The sequence below is a fragment of the Choloepus didactylus genome, chromosome 10 (assembly GCF_015220235.1).
Source record: "Choloepus didactylus isolate mChoDid1 chromosome 10, mChoDid1.pri, whole genome shotgun sequence".
Lineage (NCBI taxonomy): Eukaryota > Metazoa > Chordata > Mammalia > Pilosa > Megalonychidae > Choloepus > Choloepus didactylus.
In genome coordinates, this window is record NC_051316.1 from 27,875,093 (window position 1) to 27,897,028 (window position 21,936).

General features: G+C 39.3%; 1 protein-coding gene across 6 annotated transcripts in view; it reads right to left on the reverse strand.

Annotated features, from left to right (window-relative positions):
• LOC119545490 (aminopeptidase O (putative)) overlaps positions 1 to 21,936 on the reverse strand; it is a 358,623-nt gene that overhangs the window by 297,972 nt on the left and 38,715 nt on the right. For 5 of the 6 annotated variants that reach the window (XM_037851043.1, XM_037851041.1, XM_037851039.1 and 2 more), the window contains exons 2-3: positions 16,454 to 17,366; positions 4,329 to 4,495 (exon numbers count right to left, since the gene is read on the reverse strand). In XM_037851043.1, coding sequence (XP_037706971.1) covers positions 4,329 to 4,495; positions 16,454 to 17,250 — 964 coding nt within the window. In that variant the 5' untranslated portion in view covers positions 17,251 to 17,366. Of the gene's footprint in view, positions 1 to 4,328; positions 4,496 to 16,284; positions 16,304 to 16,453; positions 17,367 to 21,936 lie in introns of those variants that run through there. The other variant, XM_037851044.1, reaches the window with a different exon arrangement.

The window sequence follows — 21,936 nt, forward strand, 5'->3', positions numbered from 1 at the left end:
TGCTTGAGATTTCAGTGTTTCATGTACTCAGTCAGTTGAGTATGCCAGGGCACCCGCAGGGAGGGTCGAAAAAGATCCCATGGGAGCCCAGAACTTCACTAGACAATTGCCAAGAAGACACTTGGATAAGGGAGCTGTGTACTTTAACTAACCTTCCTCTGGTTGATCTGAGAGAGGGATTCATTCAGCACACAAGTGGACAGTCAGTGGAGCTAAAGAAAACCCACGTTTTATCCTGCTAATGTATACACCAAAGAGGAAAGCCAGGAGCCCGGGGGGAAACATACTGCAGAGTAAAAGTGAAAAGAAAAAAAAAATCATTCCAAAGACTCAGAGGAAGAATAAAGCTCGGAAATAAATTTACTACAGAAGCCAGAAGATAAATTTAAGAAACTGGCGTTCTCATTACTAAACAAGAAGATACAACTACTATGAAATAATAGTAAAAAACCATGAGAATCAGCAGGCTGAAACATAAGTACATCAGGGTGAAATAAAAAAACAACACAGTAAAGAATAAAAAATAATGAAGTATTTCAGGAAATTAATTTTGCAATAACCTAACATAAATCTATGATGGAATTAGTAAAGAAAAAAAGTGTGGAAAATCGGGGGTATAGAATGTAAATAAAAAATGAAAAGGCAAACCACACTGACTGGGAGAATATATCTGCAATACATATATCTGACAAAAGACTGGTACCTAGAGTTTAAAAAAAATTATAGCACAATAATAAAATGACCAAAAAAGCCCACATTATAAAAATGGGCTAATGACTTGAAGAGATGCTTTGCAAAGGAAGATATGAGTGCATAATAAACACATGAAAAGGTGCTCAACATGATTAGTCATCAGGGAAATGCAAATTAAACACATGAGATAGTATCTCACACCTAGTTGGATGGCAAATATTTAAAAGGCTGACAAGACCAAGTGTTTCCAAGGACGTGCTGCAACTGGAACTCCCATACATTGCTGGTGGGAATATAAACTGATACAACCACTTCGGAAACAGTTTGGCAGATTCTTATAAAGTTAAAGATACACTTATCATATGATCCAGCAATTCCACTCCTCAATAGCTACCCAAGAGAAATGAGAACCTATATCCACAGAAAGACACATACATGAAGTTTCACAGCATATTTTTCATAATGGCCCAAAACAATCCAAACGTCCACAACAGGAAAGTGGGTAAACAAACTGGCTTATTCATACAATGATCTACAATTCATCAATTAAAAAAAAAAAAAGAATAAACACCTTATACCAGCAATAACATGGATAAATCTCACAAACATTTTGCTGGGTAAAAGAAGCCAGGCACAAAAGTGTACACACTGAATGACTCCCTTTATATAAAGCTCTAGAAGAGATTAAACTAAGCTATAGTGATAGAAATCAGATTAGTGGCTGATTGGGGGTTGGCAGGGTGGTAAGGAAGGAATGACTGCAGGAGTACAAGAGAATTTCTGGGGTGATGGAAATATTCTATATTTTCATAAGGGTGGTGATTACATAGGTGTATATGTTTGTCAAACTTCATCAAACCATGGATTTAAGATGTGTGCGTAGCATTCCATGCAAATTCTTTTTTAATAAAGTTGATTTAAAACAAAGGTACCCACATTAGATTCATTCTAGAAAGTTCTGAATTAAATAAAAAGAAAATCTACAAACATCTAGGCAGAAAAATCAGACTACTTTCAAAGAATAAAAAAATTTTGATATATTTCTCCTCAGAAACACCAATAAGAGATGATAATGAAATGTTTATAGCCATTTGAGAAGGGAAAGAAGTAACTTAAAAATTGTATACCTAGCCAAGGACTGTTCACAAATGAATATACAACAAAAAGTCAATCTAAATATGGAAGGGCTTAGAAAATATATCATACATCCTCCATTCCAGAAAAAAATATTGAAGTCATTTCCGAGCTGACTGAAAGATTATTCAACCGTATGAGCTCAAGAATTTAGAAAATCTAAATATTTATTGCAAACATGGTTTGAAACTGAAGACGTAAAACAATATTAGTAATTCCTAGAAGAGAAGATATAACATGAAAAACTAAAATACAGAGATGAGTCCCAAACCCCAACTTGTATTAAAACTTGGGAATGTGGGTGAGGGAAGAGGATGGAAATAAATGCCCACTATCTTTATTTGACGCAGTGAAGTTAAAAGCCATTGGTTAACTAAATTTGAAGCTTCCATTATGTAGTCATAAAAATAATGTGAAGCTCTTTATATTCTGATATGAAATTGTCTTAAGACAAATTTATTTTAAAGGAGAAAAGCCCAATACAAAAATGCGTATAGCATGCTATTTATTATTTGTGTAGCAAAAGAGGAAAAAAATATATTATACAAGGTAAATTGATAGCATTGATTGCCTTGGGAAGGGGTATGGGGTAGCTGGGATAGGAGTAAGAAGGAGACCTAATTGCATATTTTTTTGTCCTTTGTTCATTTTGAGCCATGTAAATATACTTATTTTTTTAAATAAAATTAAAAATATATCATTTATTTTGTTTTGCTTTTTTACTTGAGAATAAAGCAAATATTCATTGAAGACTCTAGGAGAAGTGAAAATGTAGCTGATGATAAAGAAGATGGCACAAATCAGATAAGATTCAATAAATGATGTTGGAGCAAATGGTTTCCTATTTGGAAAAAAAAATAATGTTGCATCCTCATTTCACTACCCTGACCGAAATAAATGATAGACAGATAAAGGAATTAAATTATAAAAATTAAACTATAAAGACATTAGAACAAAACTAGTGAATCTCAGAGCAAAGAAAGACTTTCTGAGAGAAACCTGATAGATATGACAGCATAAAAACTAAAACCTCTTGAAGATCAGAAACATCATGTAAAATTAAAATCATACTAAAAACTGGGGAAAATACTGTCCGCAAATATGATAGGAAATAAGTATCTTTATATTGTAAAGAGCTCGTCAAACTAAAAGGCAAAACAAAAACAAACTGTTTTAAAGCCTCACTAAAACCTCAGTTTAAAAATGAACAGAAGAAATGGACAGACAGGAAATGAAAAAGATTAATAAACATCAAAACCTGGGTGATAATAAAAGTAATCCAAATTAAAGAGAGAACTTCTCTTCACTAACAGACGAGCTAAATTTCAGGGAAATGGGGACCCCCTATATCTATTGATGAACGTGTAAATTGGTACAACCTTTCTGGAAAACAACTTGGGATAGGTACGCACATCCTTAAACATATCCAAAACCTTTGATTCGATAATTATAATTTTAGACAAAATGTCTCCTGAGGAGTTTAATACAATTTTATTTATATAGTGGAAAAAAATACCTAGAAACAATAAAAATGTCTAATAATATGGAAATGTTAAATAAATTCTGATATGTTCATAAAATAAAATATTATGCAGACATTAAAATCCTATTTTTGAAAACCACTTAATGACCTGAAAAAATGTTCAAGATTTACTAGGAGGGAAAAAAACAGAGTACAAAAACTGTTACATGTTATGATGACAATTTTGAAGTGATAATAAGTGTTTTACGCATAGATTTTAAATACTGGAAGAAAATGCAAAAAAAAAAATGTTAGCAATCATTTTCTCTAAAATTATTTTATTGTTTATGTTTTTCTGTATATTTTAAAGACTCTAGAATAAGTATGTGGGAGAAGACACCATAATTTAAATAAGGGAATATTACAATTACAAAATTTTTACCTGGCATCAATGTGTTCAGGATCTCAACTGAATGAGTTTATTATTGCCATAAACAAGTAATTTCCAGACCAAACCTTGGATGATGCATTAGCACTTGCCTTCCACCTTTCTTTATACACCTTTGGCTCAGAACTTCCTGGGCACACAGTATGTAGAACAGAGCCTTTACCAGGACAACTCCAGTGGGCCAGCCGGCAGACGGGACAACAGCCAACAGAACTGTCTCTCAAAGTAATGAAAAACCATGTACAGACTCCATGATGGAACCACAGGTAACTCAACTGTAATGGTCTTTCCAGGAAGTCTTCAACCAAGACCACCCATGAATGGCCCACAAACTACCAGCTGAAGGCAACTACTGACATAATCTATGAATTGATAACTCTGGAGTCAGGAACCCATATCTAATGCCCCAGGTTCCTAAGGGCCCCTCCCCACCCCCAGCCTGTTTTCTCTGGCAGGATATTTTATAAGTATGTTCATTTCCAACCCAACTAATAAAGAAGCTCTTTAAAGTTTACAAAAACACTGCTTCTTGCGTTCCTGGGTACGGCATGTGTGCAATACATAAATAAGCAAAGAACACATGTACAGTACCTTCCCGAAGCTGTGTTGGCTTGGCAGAATTTTCCCCACTCATTAAAACAACAAAAGACGCAGCTGCTCGAACTGTGGCCTGCCATGTTGACATGGCAACGGGTGGCTCCTGGCATGGAAAAAGGGCCCTGTTGTTTATGGGGGATCCCATAGTATAAACACATGGCCTGCAGAAGAAAGAGAAAGAAACAAAGGGGGAGAATCTTTAAAATGAGTTGTCCCTTTTCTCACCATCATGGTAGTGAAGGTTAACTTGGGCTTTCAAAGAGAAAACATTTGAGGCTTTGTAGTTCAGGGATTTCAAAGCATTCTGGACGGAAACTGCCAAGGGCTGGGCTGTGTGAATAGCCTAGTGGTAGATTCTTCCCAAATGAATTACTTAAATATGTAAAGAGGGTTGTTTGGGGGAGGTGGGGGGGGGAGTTTTTTTTTTTTTTTAAGGGAAAAATAATATTTTGGATGAAGTTTCAAATTCTAGTCTGCCAAGTTGTAATTTATATTACCCTTGCCCTCTTCTTATACCCTCATGCCTTCAGAAGAAAAAAAAAAACTTGAGACGTTCTTGCAAACCTTTTGGAAAGTATTCTGGAAAAGAAAATATGTTTGTAGATCAGGGAGATAATAATGCTTGGAAAAACAAGCTGGTGGTCTCAAATTCAGAGCTGGCGGGTGGATACCCCCAATCTTGGAAACCACATCTCAAATGGAACCCTTGTGGGAATCCTTGTGTGGCGGCCAAGAACAAGGGATGGCACATCAACAGGACTGTAGGGTTACAGCAACCAGGCTTGTGGTAGGGAAGGGCCCGGGACACAGAGTCGTTACCAAAGCAAGCACAGCAAACCAATGGCATGACGTCAGGACTTGCTGTGCTACGATTAAAAAATACAAACCCACCTCCACAAAGAAAGATCCCTTCCATAATTAAGTCATGGTTGACAGAGATGGAAAAGAGCTATGAGATCAAAGGAATGCACTGTTTTGACATCACAGAGGAGAAGGCACAAGACTGATTCCTCAGGAAAACATCTTAGGGAAATGTTGCCACTCTTTGCATTTTGGGAGTTATGAGAAATATGAAGTCGTTTTCCTTGGCTTGATTTACAGAGTAAATAAATAGAGCAGAGCACTACCTCATATGGAGAAACTGGCTTTCCTTTTTTATAAATGTCATTATGCTTGAACATTTACTGTGCTCCTATAATCTGCAGGAGCGTCTCTGTGAGTCAGAGTCCCATAAGGAAAAGAGAAACCAGTCTAGATCTTAACAAGCAGAAATAATTTGATATAGGAGATTGGTTACATGAATGATAGAATTGCTGAGAAGCCAAACAGAGGACAGGGAGGTGACTGAGAAATCAGCAATAGCAGGAAGCAGTTATGACTCCCAGGGTTGGTTGGATGATGGGGACAGCTGCTGTAACTGGGTGTTACTGAGTTACAGCCACAGAGGTCACCTGGTAGAAGCTAGAGTCACAGTGGGGAGTGGCCAGTGGGAGCTGGAACCACAGAGGAGACTAAGTCACCGTTGGAGACACCGTAAGGAAACGAGGAGAGGAGAAGAAATACCTTGTTTCTCACCAACTCCTGCTCTCAACTCTTCCAATAGTGCCCCCTACTGGACAAAGCAAGCAGGAAGCCAGAGGATAAGGGAGTGTGGGAAATGAAGTGCATTGTCATTCAGAGATCACAGTAAGAGCAGAAAGGGATCTTAGGGCACACAGGCAGTTGCAGTATACCTATCCTAGAAGCGAACATGCCACCATAACGTACAGGTTCAACATGGGAAAAGAAATAAAGATCAGAAACTAGACTCTAGTAGAGTTGCTAACTTATTAAATAAATGTGGGGAAAGTCCCTTGACCTCTCTGAGTCACATGTAAAATGGGGATGATGGAGGTGGGGAGATAGGAAGCAGAAGTAGTAGGTGACGACTTCTATCTATTCTGGCCCATAAGTCTATGCTTCTCTATCTCACGTTTATAGATCCAAGAACAAAGAGCAAATTTTGGGGGGAGGCCCATAACTGCCCACCAACTTCAATGAGATCTGAGTTCTCACTCTGGTCCTCTTGGGTCCCTGGTTAATTGGCTTAAACTAGGTTAACTGTCCAGCCCCAAGCTAAGAACCTAATGAGGGGGGGCTGCTAGAGCTCACCTCTTCCCAGGTGGAGGTGATGGGGTGGGATCCTCTAGCAGCTCAAATAGCTCAGGAAGGTGAAGTTGAGGCATACCTAGCTCTAAAAATTCTATCGTTTAGTTTTTTCCCAAAGAGACTATCTCAGAGAAGGATTCTCAGAAGGAAAAGCAAGTATTGTCAATAGAAAGGGGGTGTAACCCCACTGGTCAAACAGCAGCTATGACTCCTGTTTCCTCCGGCAATGGCATACATTGAGAATTGAGGTGCTTTTTCACACTGAGGCAGACAGGACCCCAGGCTTTTTCTCAGTCCAAGAGCTCCAGGAAGCCACTTCTTCTAATCTAAATCAGATTCAGGGGGGGAGGAGGTTAGACCTATTTGTGATGCTTACAGGGAAATGACCGCCCTTAATTAGAGGGCCAACTCAAGGACTTCCTCTGCCTCAACAGAAGGGGAGCTGGCTCCTTAGTTTTAGGGCCTTAAGTTCTAAGGTGCTTAGGCCAAGTCTGAAAGTATCCATTCTTTGCTGCTTTGGGGCTCAGGACCCCATTTCCCTAGGCGGACTCTGGTGTTACAGGCCTTCCCTTCCCTGCCTCAGGGAGCATCCTCCCCAAAAGACTGGCCTGCCAATATGTTTGCTCTCCTTCCCGCATTAGGTTGGGTCCGAGGCCCTGCTGGCATATTATCATGTACTCCACGAGTGCCCTTCCATAAGCGGGCTCTACTTCCCCCATCCACCTTTTCCCTGAAGAAATAATCAGATTTGAGATGAGTGTCTATCTGAGAAATACTTCAGAGAAAATTAGAAGGACATAGGAAGTGAAGTGCTGAAGGAGAGGGAGAAGGAAAGGGAGACCTCTCTGAGGCAGCCGGCTTCTAAGTTGGCCCCAATGACCCCAGCCTCCTGGTATTCACAACCTCCCACACTGCACCAGGGTGGGTTTGTGTAACCAATAGGATACGGCAGAACTGAGGGCCTGTCACTTCTGAGATTAGATTATTTTTAAAACTGCGGCTTTCACCTTAAGGGTTTTCTCCCATCTCCTATCTCCCATCTCCCCTCCCACCTCTCTCTCTCTCACCATTCAATCTGGGGGAAGCCAGCTGCCATGTCACAGGACACTCAGACAACCCATGGAGAGGCCCAAGAGGTATAGGCCCAAGACCTCTGGCCAACACCCCTGTGAGTAAGCTTGGAAGAAGACTTTCCAGCTCCAGTCGAGCCTGGAGAAGACGGCAGCCCCACCAGCCCCTTGTTTGCAACTTTTAAGAGATCCTGAGCCAGACCCACCCAGTTAAGTGGCTCCTGGTTTCCTGGAACCTCAGAAACTGTGTGAGGTAAAAAATGTTCGTTCTTCTAAGCTGGCAAATTTGGGGGAAATTTGTTATGCCACAATAGGTAACTAACACAGAACTTTCTGAGGTTTCTGACTCCAGTGACAACATGGAAGGCAAAGCTAGTGAATGAGAAAGGAAACCCAGGGTGACAAGCAAGGTCACAGGAAGGGATAAGGAAAGAGGCGGTACCTGCCTGGTGAAGGTCCTTGTAAAAGCTTTGCACAGCAGACAGCAGAGGACACATTTGTGGACACACAGAGTGTGCTTTCCTAATTCAAACTGCAGTTTCGTGTCCAACAATGGGACTGAATATCTAAAATATGACCTACCTCAGAAAAGACGGGAATGATGATTTTATAAAGTAATAAATGTTGATATTAGAAGATACCACAGACGAATGGGGGCAAATCTTTCCATTTGCTGGGTTAAAAAATCATCACCATCCTTTCCTCCCCAGTTCTGTATTATTTCCCCTCTGAGTTTCCAATTCTAGACATTCTGTCCTAGAATTTCATCCTGATTCCTTCCGTCTTCTTCTTGAAGGCTCTTTCTGCCATTCTGACCTTGGCACTTGAGCTTCCTTCTCCCTCAAGAGGGTTGCTTGCCTGGCCTGGCCCCCAGAGAGATCTCACCTCCAATTCCCGCTGTCCTCACAATTCTCTTTTCCTAACCTCCTCTTCAAATGGCATAGACTTCCTTTCTGCTCAAGTCTAAAATATATTTTCTTTCCAGGTTTCCCTTTGGTGTCCAAGCTATAAATCTGAAAGTGTAGATCAAGTCAGTGACCTAGAAGCCACACCTTATAAATACACCCATGTCTGATACAAGACTCCATCGCTTTCTCATTGGGATGTTTTCATATATAGGAAGACAATCACTGAAGTAGGAGGTCCTAGGCAAAAGTTCTTGAAAATGTGGAGATTCTCTTGATGCCCCCAACTTACTCCTTTGCTGGCTTTTTCCTCTTTCACAGGTGCTGCCTCAGCCCTCCCTCCCCAACATGCCCAAACCAGGCATCAAGGGCTTAGAATCATCAAAACCAATGGCCTCTGGTTCTTTTACAACTTGAAATCCTTCTTCATGGCATAGTGCAAATACCTGACGATGATTTAAAGTGAAGTAGCTATATTGCAACAGGGATGAAAGCTTTAATCTCTGGATAAAGTTTCAGTGGTGGAATTTGGGGCATCAGCCAGCAGGTGGAAGATGGGCACGGGGGTCTCACAGTCCTGAAAATCACACTTCCTATGTGGTGACTCAAGAGTAAAGTTGGCTCCCATCATGCACTCATTCAAATAGGGACTATAGGGAGGGTGGGTTCCCTGCCAGCCACTTCCCACCCGGCCAAGAGAGGAGGGAAATCTACGTGGGTTTATAAACATGCTCTGTAGTTATCTGATGTGTAATCACTGAAATAAATGCAGCTGTGTTTATCCAACATGCACAGCCTTGCACCTCAGCCATGTGCTAAAATGCTTATGGAATAGACGTGCAGGCCGCTGGCCCGAAATTCTCCAGTACTTACAACTTCATTATTTCCAGACGGAATAACTCCTTCCAGCACGCAGAGGAAAACTTTCTCTCACCAGGGTTCATCTCACCCGCCCTGGGACACCCACTTGCATGGGAAGCTCCTTGGGAAGCCTAAATTAACTGCAAAAGGAGCTGTAGGAGTGGGAAGAAGAGATGGAAAATCAGAGAAGAGGAAAACAGGCTTTAAGAGGGGTGGAGAGGCAGGCTCGTGGCTTGCTGCCATTAATATAACTTTTAAATTTAGGAAGAACCTGTCAGAATAAATATTATCATGGAGTGGTCAAATGAGGACAAGAATTCACTGTGCCTTCCAAAGAAAGAGGTCAATGAACACCAATGTGCTTGCTAGTCTTCTTTAAGGAGGAAACATTTATGGAAGAAAACTTACTTGGAGGGAACTGATTCAAATCATATATTTTCTTTCTCTGGAGGTGACTGTTACAGGCATTTGAGTTTTCGTGGTTGTAGGTTCTGGGGGGAAGGGGAAGGGGATGCCATTTTTCATTTTGAGATTGGTTTCTGTTCCACTACTTTCTATAAAGTCACTCATTTTCAGACTCAGTTATCACTGAGTTCAATGTCTGGGGAGAAGGCTGCTTCAGAAGCAGCAAAGAGGTAATGAGTCCCAAACTCCAGTGTGTGTGTGGTTTGATGAGTTGATGGCTTCTTTCCAACAGTGAGGCACTGATATAGTCTCTGGAGGCCAGGGGGCCACTGATGTGATGGTTTAATGGGTCAGAATCTTCTGCAAGCTTCCCAGGGTTACAAAATCTTCAGGTCCCCAGATTTCCCCAGCCTTCTGTCCTTCCTGCCTCTTACAACACCATGTGCTCATTAGACCTGATCTACAGTCTCCCTTGTAAGTGAGGAACCCTCTTGCCTTCTCATACCACAGAAACCAAGCAGCAGAATTACTAAAATAGGAAGCATCAGCTATTATTCTCTTTCTACCCTACACACACACACACACACTCACACACACCTTCCTTTACATCATTCTACTTCATGGCACAACTACCAAAACCATCTAAATTCATCAATCATACTGAATATAATGCAGGCCCAAGGAGAATGCTGCTTTGATTGGGAAAGACAGATTTTGTGTAAAGTCAAAGGGACTAACTTGAAAGTGGCTTTGAGTCAGAAATTCACCACCTCTTTACCAGAGGGTGCTTTGGGTATGAAACAGGCAAGCTGCTTGTAAAGCCAAAGAGAGTATTTCTCATCCATAAATCCCTTGTGGATATAAGATTTTACATGTGTAAAGCAGTTGAAAATCCTTTCATGGACTCTTCCCATTTTACACATGAGGAAATTAAGCGTTAGAGACATAAAATAACTTCTCCAAAGTCACACAGTTCTGACTAGAACTCCAGTCTCTCGGCTCTCTCATTCCAGGTTCTTTTCAACATACTATGCTCTTGGTTACAGGTTGTTGTGATTGGTTATTTTCTGATGATGTTTGATTATTTGGTTTTTGTTTGGTTGGTCATTTTGGTTATCTGTTTAAGTAAGGATAGTGTATCATTTTCTTTTTTTCCACAATGACTCAACTGAGATTCTGGGAAATAGAGGTGAACGAAGTGTGCAAAGCAAGGAGAAGAGAGGCTAAAAAAATGAACGCTTTTAAGCATTTTCAACTTTGGGAGTATCGATTCTTTCTTTATAGTTATACAATGATATTACAGAATTATCATGTATTTCCACTTCAGCTCTCAAAAATTTTGCTTTGGTTTCCTGAAGCAAGTAGGGAGGAAAAAAGTATTACAGAAATGCTTCTTTTAAACCTGAAATTCCTTCCCAAGACCTTCTCATTCTTTTAAATTTAAAACTTCCCTTTAAAGTGAGATATAAACAATATAACTAACTCAGTAGGGGGGAAAGCCCCATTTTAAACATCTGGTTTTGATGTCAAACTAAAATCAAGAGTTTACATCTTCCTTGCTCCAATAGCTGGGCAATAAATATAACAGAAAAAGTAGTACTCCTCACAGTATTTTGCCAACTTCATCCTGGTTGTGTCTAAACAAAGAAACATCATAATGTTTTTAGAAATTTTAAATTTTAATATTACTTTAAATTACAGCATGCTTCCTACTCATTTTCCTTATCTTTGACAATGATTCAAATAACTGCAGTTTTTATATTGAATTTCCTTTTTATCCAGATTTCCCCTCCATTCAACTCATGTTTAATGGTGTCATCGGCTTAAGCCCAGACTTCCAAGATCACTTGGCTGGTTCTGCAAGAATTATAATTTTCCTAAGGGAAAAGGGGATGGGATACCAGAGAGAATGCTTTGCTTTAAAATAACATTTTATTAGTGGAATGGGGAAAATGCTGAAAATGCAAGGCAAGTGCAGAAACTACAAAGGCTTTGAATTAAGATTTCCATTTTAGAAGTTGTTTTCTTAGGTATAATGAAGATCTAGAATCAAAAAGATACTAAGTCCTCCTCCTTTTTAGCATAGCAAGAACACTATTACACATTCTTGATCCTGTCCCTGCTGTGATCAATATATTTTTAAAGGGCACACACTAATGCACATCACACAAAAGTGAGCATCTTTTCCAAGAAGCATGCTATATGTATGTTCAGATGGTTATATATGAGCTCATTCTGTTGGTCAATCTTATATTTCATCTATATTGGAACAATGGAGGGAAGAAATAGCATTTAGGTTCAAGAGCTGGCACAGCCCTACATTGGCTAAACTAAAGTAGAAAATTGTAGTTTTTATACTCCCAGATATTTCATTTTAGAACTAAAATAATGGGAAAGATGAACTTATTGACAACTATTTAGAAGAAATACGCTTTAGCCGCATCAAATATATTTTCAGTTCTTTTCCAGAGAAAATTGGCACTTGGTAAAGGTGACAGGACAACTCTTATGAAAAGGGGATTTCAGGATAAAAAGGTGACTTCTTCCCAAGTTTGAAGTTTATTTTCTTAGTAAACTTTAACTTTCAGAACAGTTTTAGATTTATTTTAAAAAACTACAAATAATACAGAGTTCCCATATACCCCACACCCAGTCTCCCCTACTATTAACATCTTACATTAGTTATGTTACATTTATTCCAATTAATGAACTGATTCTGATACATTGCTATTAACTAAAGTCCAGACTTCATTTAGATTTCCTTAGTTTTTCTCTAATGCCCCTTTTCGGTTCCAGGATCTCATCCAGGATACCATATTACATTGAGTCGTCATGTCTCCATAGGCTCCTCTTGGTCGTGACAATTTCTCAAACTTCCCTTGTTTTGATGGTCTGGGGGAGTATTGGCCAGGTATTTTTCAGGGCATCCCTCAAACAGGATTTGTCGGATGTTTTTCTCATGATTGCACTGGAGGAAGACCATAGATAAAAAGTACCATCTTCATCACTTCCCATCAAGGGAACATGCATACTATCAACATGAGTTACCATGGATGATGTTGACCTTGACTGCCTGGGTGAGGCCGTGTTTGTCAGGATTCTCCACTGAAGAGTTACTTTTGCCCCCTTTCTATACTTCCCTTCATTCCTTCCTTTGGAAGGAAGTCACTCTGTGCAGCTCACTTACAGAGTGGGGAATTATACTTTACAAAGTGTCTATGTAAATTGGTATTGTTCCTACATGGGAAATATGTCTCTTCTCCCCTCCGCCCCTTTATTTATTTATTTGTTTGTTTGTTTGTTTGTTTATTTAAAAATCATTTATTTATATCAGGATGGACTCCTGAATATTTACTTGATGCTTTGGATTATAATCCAGTGCTACTTTTTTTGTTGCTCAATTTTAGCCATTAGAAGCTCTTTCAATTGCCTCCTGTGGCCCTTTGACATACCTCCATTACTGTGGGTGGTGATGGTGGTTGTTTGTTTGTATTAATTATAAGTTGTGGGTTTACAGAAATTGTTGCTGCTGTTTGAGGACTGCTCTACATTCTGGCACTAAAAGATGCTCTGGGCTTATCTTGTATATATCCTGCCAGAGTCCTAGAATCAGCCATTTCTCCAAGGAGCCCTGGTTCCTTTGACTGGAGAACAGTATGAGAAACCAAGAGCTGGCCCCTGGGTGTGTTTATTGCTCCTGGGATGTCATTGCTCTAGACACTCTCAGCTGACAGAACAAGGAAATATATGTATGAACGTGTACTCATCCAGGAATGTACACATGCCTATAATTATTACTAGATGTATCTACATTAAACTAAACATGGGAGTTCAAAGTGATGTCTCCAACTCTAATCCAATGCCATATGGATCATTCTAACCTGCTTATCTGTAACCTCCCACTCCAACAATGAGGAACTTGCTTATCTGTAACCTCCCACTCCAACAATGAGGAACTGGGCTTCCACTGTCTGCCATCCATTTACTTACTTGTTCAATTCCAGGATCCATGTAGAGTGGTACCAGAATTGCTCATCTGAACCCTCATGGGAAGCAACTTTATCAACTACAGTACAGCACACAGTACAGCTCCTTTTGCCCTTAGTCTTAAAGACTTCGCTCATTTCCAGAGTTACTTGGGTCAGCACCTTTCCTCCACCCCCACCCCCTTCAGTGAGGTTGTTTCATGTATCTCTTATATGGTTAGCTTATTTTTGACACATTCTGCATTCCATCCTGGAATCCCCAGATCTCCTAAATGATTATTTATTTATTATCAAACAAAATGATATTAAGTTTTATTCTTGACAAGTGATAGGACTAGAGTGAGAAGGGAGAAGCCATTCTGTCTAATCTCTGCATACAAGCAGAAATTTATTGAAAGCTAGTATCGCTTGTTTACTTTTTAAATGCATTTGAAAATCTATTTGCATATGATAACGGACCTGGTAAAGACCAAAAGTAAGAAAAGACATGGATTTTTCTAGGAGCTTCTAGTCACTTTATTCGATTTCCCTACCTGTAAAATGGGACTAAAAAGTTTCTCATCCAGAACTGAGAAATTATGGTAGGTAAGCTGATAGTATTCAGCCATTCGAGAGCAAATACATAACAATTATTTTAGTTTTAGTAAATGTGGACCCTGTGCCCTGGAGGAACAAGTCTACATCACCCACTTTACATAATTATAGTAAGAAAGTGCCGCGACTTTCATATTTACTCATATCACTAATAAATCATTTCTGTCTAGCAACCTGGGATCCTTAGGCATTTTGAATTCCTTCAAATATTCAATTAGTGACCAGCATATATTTAGCATTCTTAAACATGTGGGAGAATGACAGAGATTTTGTGGCCATTCATGGAAGATTGTTTTGACTACAATAAAATCTCCTGCCTGCCCCACCACCACCACCAAAAAAAAAAGGAAAAAAGACAGAAAAATCTTTCTAGGATTCCTTTTTAAAAACAGTTATTACCCTTGTAAGATTTCATTAATGGCATTTATTTACTAACGTGATTGCAAACTTCCAAGGATACAGGTTAAACTCCTGTGGAGATCATGCATTTTACTGAATTATCAGAAAAGATACCAAGAGACACCAAGAGTAAATTCCTGAAGTCAAACTTTTCTGAAGTAAAATTTGCCCAAGGACCTCTTTATGGAAACCAGCGTTTATCCATAACTCAATCTTACTCAAAATTTTTACATGCCACAATTCACAAGTCTAATCTCTTTCTTTGTAGTAAGCATTTAGGAGAAAGTCATGTTTGAGGCAATTAATGAGTATTTCTTCCAAATAATTGTCCATAGTTTCTTCTTCCCCATATTCTTATTAAAAACTGAAATATTATTTTGTAGTATAAAAACTACAATTTCCTAGTAAAATGTTCAGATATAGTATGCTGTTAAATCTTAATGAAAATCCCATCTTTAACAAGTTCAAAAAATTATGAAGATACAATAAGAACACCCATTTCTTTCCCTCACCATTTCCAAAGAACATCCAATAAGTTACTCTATAAATAACCTCACTATGCCTTTGTACTGATAAAAGTTTGCACCAACCCTGTAATTTCCCAAAGACTGCCTCAGACTCGAGCAGCAATGAGACAGGAAACGAACTTCTGTTGAGCAGGGCAGGACACCAGAGCAGAAGGTAAGATTAGAAGGCAAGGAACAGGATAATTAGAGCTCAAAGTCAAGGTGATGCTTTAAACAAAGATCCAAAATTTGCAGGGTGGGGATGGGGGTAAGGGAAAGAAATGTAAGCAGCTGATGGAGACAACTGCTTCAATTAAGGGAATCCAATGCTATAAAACAAAGTGCTGAAAACAAGCTAAATGAGATCAACAGTTCTCTATCCAAGTTCTGCAATAATTACCACATTGATTTGTAATAAATTACCACAAAGAAATAGGTAAAATAATCAGGAATCAATATAGTTTGTTTAAAAAATTCTCAAATACTAAAAAAGTCTGAACAACTGTTGGAAGAAGGGCAATAACCAGAGAGCAAATGGCTGCCTAAATGCATCCCCTCGAAGTTCATGCCTCATCAATTCCTTCTCCCTACACTTAAAACCAGGGGTCTTTCTGGATTCAAATCCCAGGAATCACGGCTAAAGGAAGTGTGCAGTCTCAGCAGGACTGACTGTTACCCTTCTCTGAAACAGATTTTTCAAGAGCTCTGGGGTGCATGTTATACGGTAACTGAAAACATCCAAAGAGGCACAGCTGCCAAGCGACAGGTACAGTAAGAAATACAAAAAGTGAGCCAGTTTTCTTTGGAAGCACTTGATCAGGTTTCACACAGACCCAATTCCACAGCAGCTACCCTCTCAGGGAAATAGGTAGGAACTTTGAGAAAGCACTTGCTGAGAGACACATACCACTCCCATCTGTAGCACTGGAAATTTCTAGGCTCAGGATTTAATCATTAGATTCGCCTTTCAATCTCCTAACTCAGATATATGGGGGCTTAATAAAGTAATCTTTTCATCCCAGCTCTCAAAGGAGGTAATCCTATTAGAGTTCAACATGCCTGGCCTGGGGATTTACCTGCTTTGCTGTGAGTCTAAGGATTCGAGGCTAGATGGTGGTAATACCCGAGGATAAACAGGAACATCTTTGCAGAGCTGGTCCCCCAGGATGAGTGCATCCCTGCAAATTCTCATCCTGCAGTGTGTGAGATTAAAGGGCACAGGTGCGGGGTGCTCAGGTAACCTACCTGCCACTCTGGTCTGAGGTCCACGTAACTGATCTCCCCTTGGGTTTGGTTTTGTACCAGATCCTTACGGCGTGAGGAAAATCAGCAGCTGTCTGAGCCCCTGTCTTCCTGATCTGTAAGCTCCAAGTGTCAGTGGCAAACAGGAGTTCCCCGCAGCCAGGAGCCTGGCTGCAGCGAGCATAATAGTCTAACTGCTCCCTCCAACGATCTGCAGGCAGAGTCACTAGTTCACGTACAATCTGATTCCTGAGCTCCTCAGAAACAACTGTGAGCTTGGGAGACCTTGTAAATTTTTCAATACCTGGCACAGCAGCAACATCCACCTCTTCAACCTTTAACACCGATAAATCACAGCAGTCCAACACCAGCAAAAAACCCTCACTCCCAGGATTCCCTGGGTCTCGACAGTACTTTGAACTAGAAATCCCAGAAGCCAGTTCCTGGTTGTCATGGTTACCATCTTCATCAGAAGTATCTTTTTCACCTTTACCACAGATGGCAAAATCATTATATCCCATTTTAGATGAGGAGGTCCCTGTGTTTGTCATGGGAATATGGCAGGGTCCAGGCGTTCTAAATTCACAGGCTTCGTCTGACTCCGACTGGCAGGTTTCTTCAGTGGAACTGCTCCGTTTCTTGAATCTGTTTCCAGACTCAAAGAAAAGCACTATGGTGCCCTCAATGTCTTGACTTTCGAAATTCACATCTACATCCACTACGTAGTGCTTCACGAGAATGTGGCTGGTGTTGGCCAGGAGAGGCAGGTCATCTTGGGACGGGTCCAGCTTTATGTCCATGGTGTAGTTTGTGCCTTAATCTTCCTATCTGCCTTAATTTTCCAGAATCATAAATGTCTGCGTACCAAAAAAATCATCCGATGTCACAAATTATGGTCCCACAACTTTCACATGCCCTGGCAGAGAAGAAAAATACAATTAGACAACATTCCAAATAAGACCCTAAATGCTCCTGCAACTGCTGCTCCTGCAAGTTGACTGCCATCTTTAAATAATTCCCCCAATGTATTAGCTGCTCATGGCTAGAAGGCAGACTAGTCTTTTTAACTGACATCAAAGAAAGCTGCCTAATGGTTCTCTAAAAATATTTCAATTACCAACAGAATGAAATGGGCCTCCACAAAGCCAGAAGAATGGTGTTCCTAACTAGAACAGTCCTTGTTTTGGAAAAGAGCAATTGTTATGCAAAAGTGCAATTGAGTATCACTCTGCCTCTTGTTTTAAAAGACATTAAATTTATCATTTCTAATTTTGTGCATCAAAAGATAAGTGATTGTTTCTCTACTGTGATTCTAAGTAACAAGTGTGAATGAAGGCTAAATGGCCTCATAAGTTTTATTCTTTGAGAGTAATAATTTAATACATACAATGTAACTCCAGGGATTAATGTACTTTTCACATTAGGACTGCTCTCATATCAGCACTTCCAGTAAATTACAGGAAAATGAGCCAATTTATCAGGAGTGCATTCTAAGTATTCCTTTGAGATTGTTCACGGAGATTTTTCAAATTTATAGTTAAATACTCAAGGTATATCATTACATCTTAATAGCTGAAAGCCCATTAACATTCTGGATAATAACCTTCTTGTGGCAAACAAAAGGTCTTCTCATTTGAAAAAACTGAAGTATGCAAATACCTATAAAAGGGAAGAGAGAAATTAAAATGTGGAAACAGATGTTGCCATAAAATGCACAAGTTCTTCATAAAAGTTCTAAATCAAAATGTATTCTTATTTTATAATAGCAATCTAGCTAAAAGAAAAATTATTTGAAATTATTTCAGTCCCTATTGTGTACTGAATTTCTTTTAGCATAGGCTGTTTTTACTTTTTTTTTTTTAATTCTTTTAGCAAAAATGAAAAAGAAATGGCAGGGGAAAAGAAATAAAAACTCTGACAGAGTAGAATATTTCAAATAATTTTTTTGTTTCTAAATATCGGAAGGTATTCTTTTATCATTTACAAAACATTACTTGCTTAGCTTTTCAAGTAAAATTGAGACCTCCTTTTTGATTCTGGTTAACTCCACTTCCCTTCCAACTTCTGACAGAGTAGAATATTTCAAATAATTTTTTTGTTTCTAAATATCAGAAGGTATTCTTTTATCATTTACAAAACATTACTTGCTTAGCTTTTCAAGTAAAATTGAGACCTCCTTTTTGATTCTGGTTAACTCCACTTCCCTTCCAACTTTATCTGCTTCTCTGCTAGACCCTTTTATTTCCCTTTCTTCTAGAACTCATTCCAGCAATCAGCTCTATTAAATTTCCAGTTTTTACTCTCCACAGGCTATTTCCTCATCAGAATCTCACCTAGTCTAAAAAAGCCTGATCCTGCAGCCTGGTGCAATCTGGTTTCAGGCTATTTTTCCAGTCCTGGAGACCAACACCCCCTTTGCATCCTTGAACTCTAGCCAAAGGGCCTGCTCAAGCACCAATCCCTGAAGATGACTTGACTCCAGGCCTCTACATGCCTTTGGGACTAAGCCCTGTTCTGTACCTGAATTCTCCTGGCTCCCAACCTCCCAGATGTACCCGCCCCAATTCTACTCCCCCTCCCAGCCCCAGTTTACATGAAACCACCTCCAGAAATCCTTCCCTGTCCCTAGTCCCGCCTGCCAACAAACTGTGTACGGTATTGACTTTAAGTGCAATTGGAATTGAGGGACTTCAAGGATGCAAAGAATGGTTTGGGGTTACTTTATGGAGAAGCTGGCACTTCTCTTGGTCCTAGAAAAATCACTAGGCAGAAAAGGATACATTTTCTTTTCTGCATAAGCCTTAAAGAGGGATTGAATTTGTCATTTAATGAGACAAGAAAGGAAAGCACAGTAACTAGTTTAACAATAACCTTCAATAAAGCCATGGACTACATCCATGTAATGAGAAACAACAGATGTCAAAAATCTAACCTCGCGTTTGGGGCTAAGAACATGTAGTATTTTGTTGCTTGAGCTTTTGTTAAAAAAAAGTATTTAAAAAAAAAACAATAACCAATAAAATAAAAAAATAAACAAATAAAAAAAAAATAACCAGAACACACACACACACAGACAAACAAAGAAATACTCTACCTTGAATAAACTGAGACAAGGGCTAATTTAGTTACTGTCTAAAACTATCATATTTGCAGAAAAACAGTTTAATATATACCACCATACAGATACAATCATGTATTGTCCAGTCTTAATAGATTTCTTCATGTACTTTTAAAACTTAGTATAATTTAAGAATGACATGCATTCTATAGGGAAGTTTTCACCACTTTTTCCCTTATGGCAGAGAGCAAGGCTGACTATGAGCCCTGTGCATTCAAGTCTGTGAGCTTTCCCTCATTTGTCACCATTACTGGCAATCTTTGGCCTTCTGTGGATTCCTTAATACACTCTCCAGAGAGGCGATTTAAAATTAACTTTACATGACTCCTGTCTCATTCTCAGCAGATTACTTTGCCTCCTAATTCACCAAGCTGATTTGAAATCTCTGCTGTCCATCGTACCTCAAAATATCTCTAGTTTTGCACAACTATTGCCTTCCCCTACTCAAAGAAAATAATATCCCTTCTTACCAAAGCTAACTCCTTCACCTTGAATCCTCAACTTTGGGGGCGTTGAGAGAACCAAATAAATAACATTCTTCTTTCCCATCCAAGCCCTGAGCATATTGAGAAACAAAACGAGGATATGGCAAAGGAAGACAGAAATATCACTGTGAAGGCTAAGCTGCAGAATATGGCCTGATATGAGAGTCAAAACTACATGAAACTCAAACCCTAAAATTAAATAGGTTGACCCCCACAGCCACAGGCAATGTTGGATCAGGCCAAAACTCCCAGAAGAGGAGGTGGATCTCCCCCAAGTAACTGTATATATGATATGATATATATGGCAGAGAAAGGCTCCCTATGGTCAGCATTGCTGCCCAAAAGCAAAAAGGAGGAGCTGAGCAGAGCACAACATATCTTCTTCCCAAATCTACCAAAATAAGTAACTCTCTTAGGACAGAAGAAGTAAAGGAGTAGGGGGACCAGGAGTGTTGCACTAATTGAGAAATTGAGCTCCCCCCACAAGAAAGGACACAATAGAAATGGGAAAGAAGTGTTCCCCTCCAACACCATACCCTCCCACTTACTTGGAACCTTATTTCTTCATTTCACATTTTTCTCTAGCCAACATTTTCTCCCTTTCGATGATTCTATACTATTCCCAATGTTTCAAACATCCCTAGGTCTGCCATCTTTAAAAATAAACAACAAAACTATATTTGGCTTTGTTGGCCATTTCAAATAGTCTTATTTTATTGAATTTTGGAGCTGGAAAAGCCCTTAGGGATCATTAGCCCAGCTCTAGTTTTACAAATGAAGACAATGAGGCCCAGAGAGGTAAAGCAAATTGCCCAAAGTCACCAATTTCTCTTTTCATTTGGGAGAACAGGAATGTTCTCCCACTTGCAGATGCTTTTCCTTGGAATATTCCTTCTCCAACTCTCTGACCATCTCCTTTATATTGCCCAAATCATAAATCAGATGTCACATCCTTAGACTCTCTTCTTTATCCCCATTCTACCCTCTTTGTCTTCTTCAAGTCAGATAGACTAGGAATCGATTCTTATTGGAATAGCTTTAGGAAAAAAGGAGAATTTTTAAGCCAGCCACAAAACATTATCTTTGCATAGTTTTCAATCTAAATTATGCATGAGATGCAAAATTATTACAACTTTATACTTGTATTACACCTATTTCGTACTTGTCTTTGGATTCGTGGATGACCTAAACCTCCTTTCTCTGGAAGTACATAACTCTCACAGATATCAATCAGGGCCATGGCTCCACATTCAGGGAAGAACTGAACTGACACTGCAGATGTGTGTATGTGGTCACCCTGAATGCCTCTCTGAGCAAATGGAAACCATATTTCTAAGCAATCCATTGACTTCAGCTCTTTTTGCTATTATTGTGCCCCAAGTGAAAATGCAAGCCTTGTCTTACTGAAGCATCTTTCCATTCCCTGTCACTAAACACCCCCACCCATCCTTTATCAATCCCAATGGTTAGTTTTCCAAAGGCTAACCATTGCTGCCTCTGAAATAAGTGTGGTAAGCACATGTTTGTATTTTAAATGTTTACATTATTGTCTCATAAACATCATCAATGGCTTCAAAGGATTAATGTACAGCAATATTTTTTCTTTAAAAAGGGAGAGAAGGATCAAATACTAAACAGAGCTATGGCACAAGGGAGGAAATTGCCCTGCCATTTTCAGTCACCCAATAGCAATGCACACATTTACAAATGTGTGAAATATCCTCTGTAAAGCCATTCACAATTGTTCCAACTAAAATAATTTCATTCGCTTTTCAAGCTACAAAGCAATCTGTATTACTTTCATGGCCCTTAACTCATCTTGCCTTGGTTGTAGTTAGCTCCATCCTCCACTGGTCTATAAACCCCATTGGGGCCCCTGATTC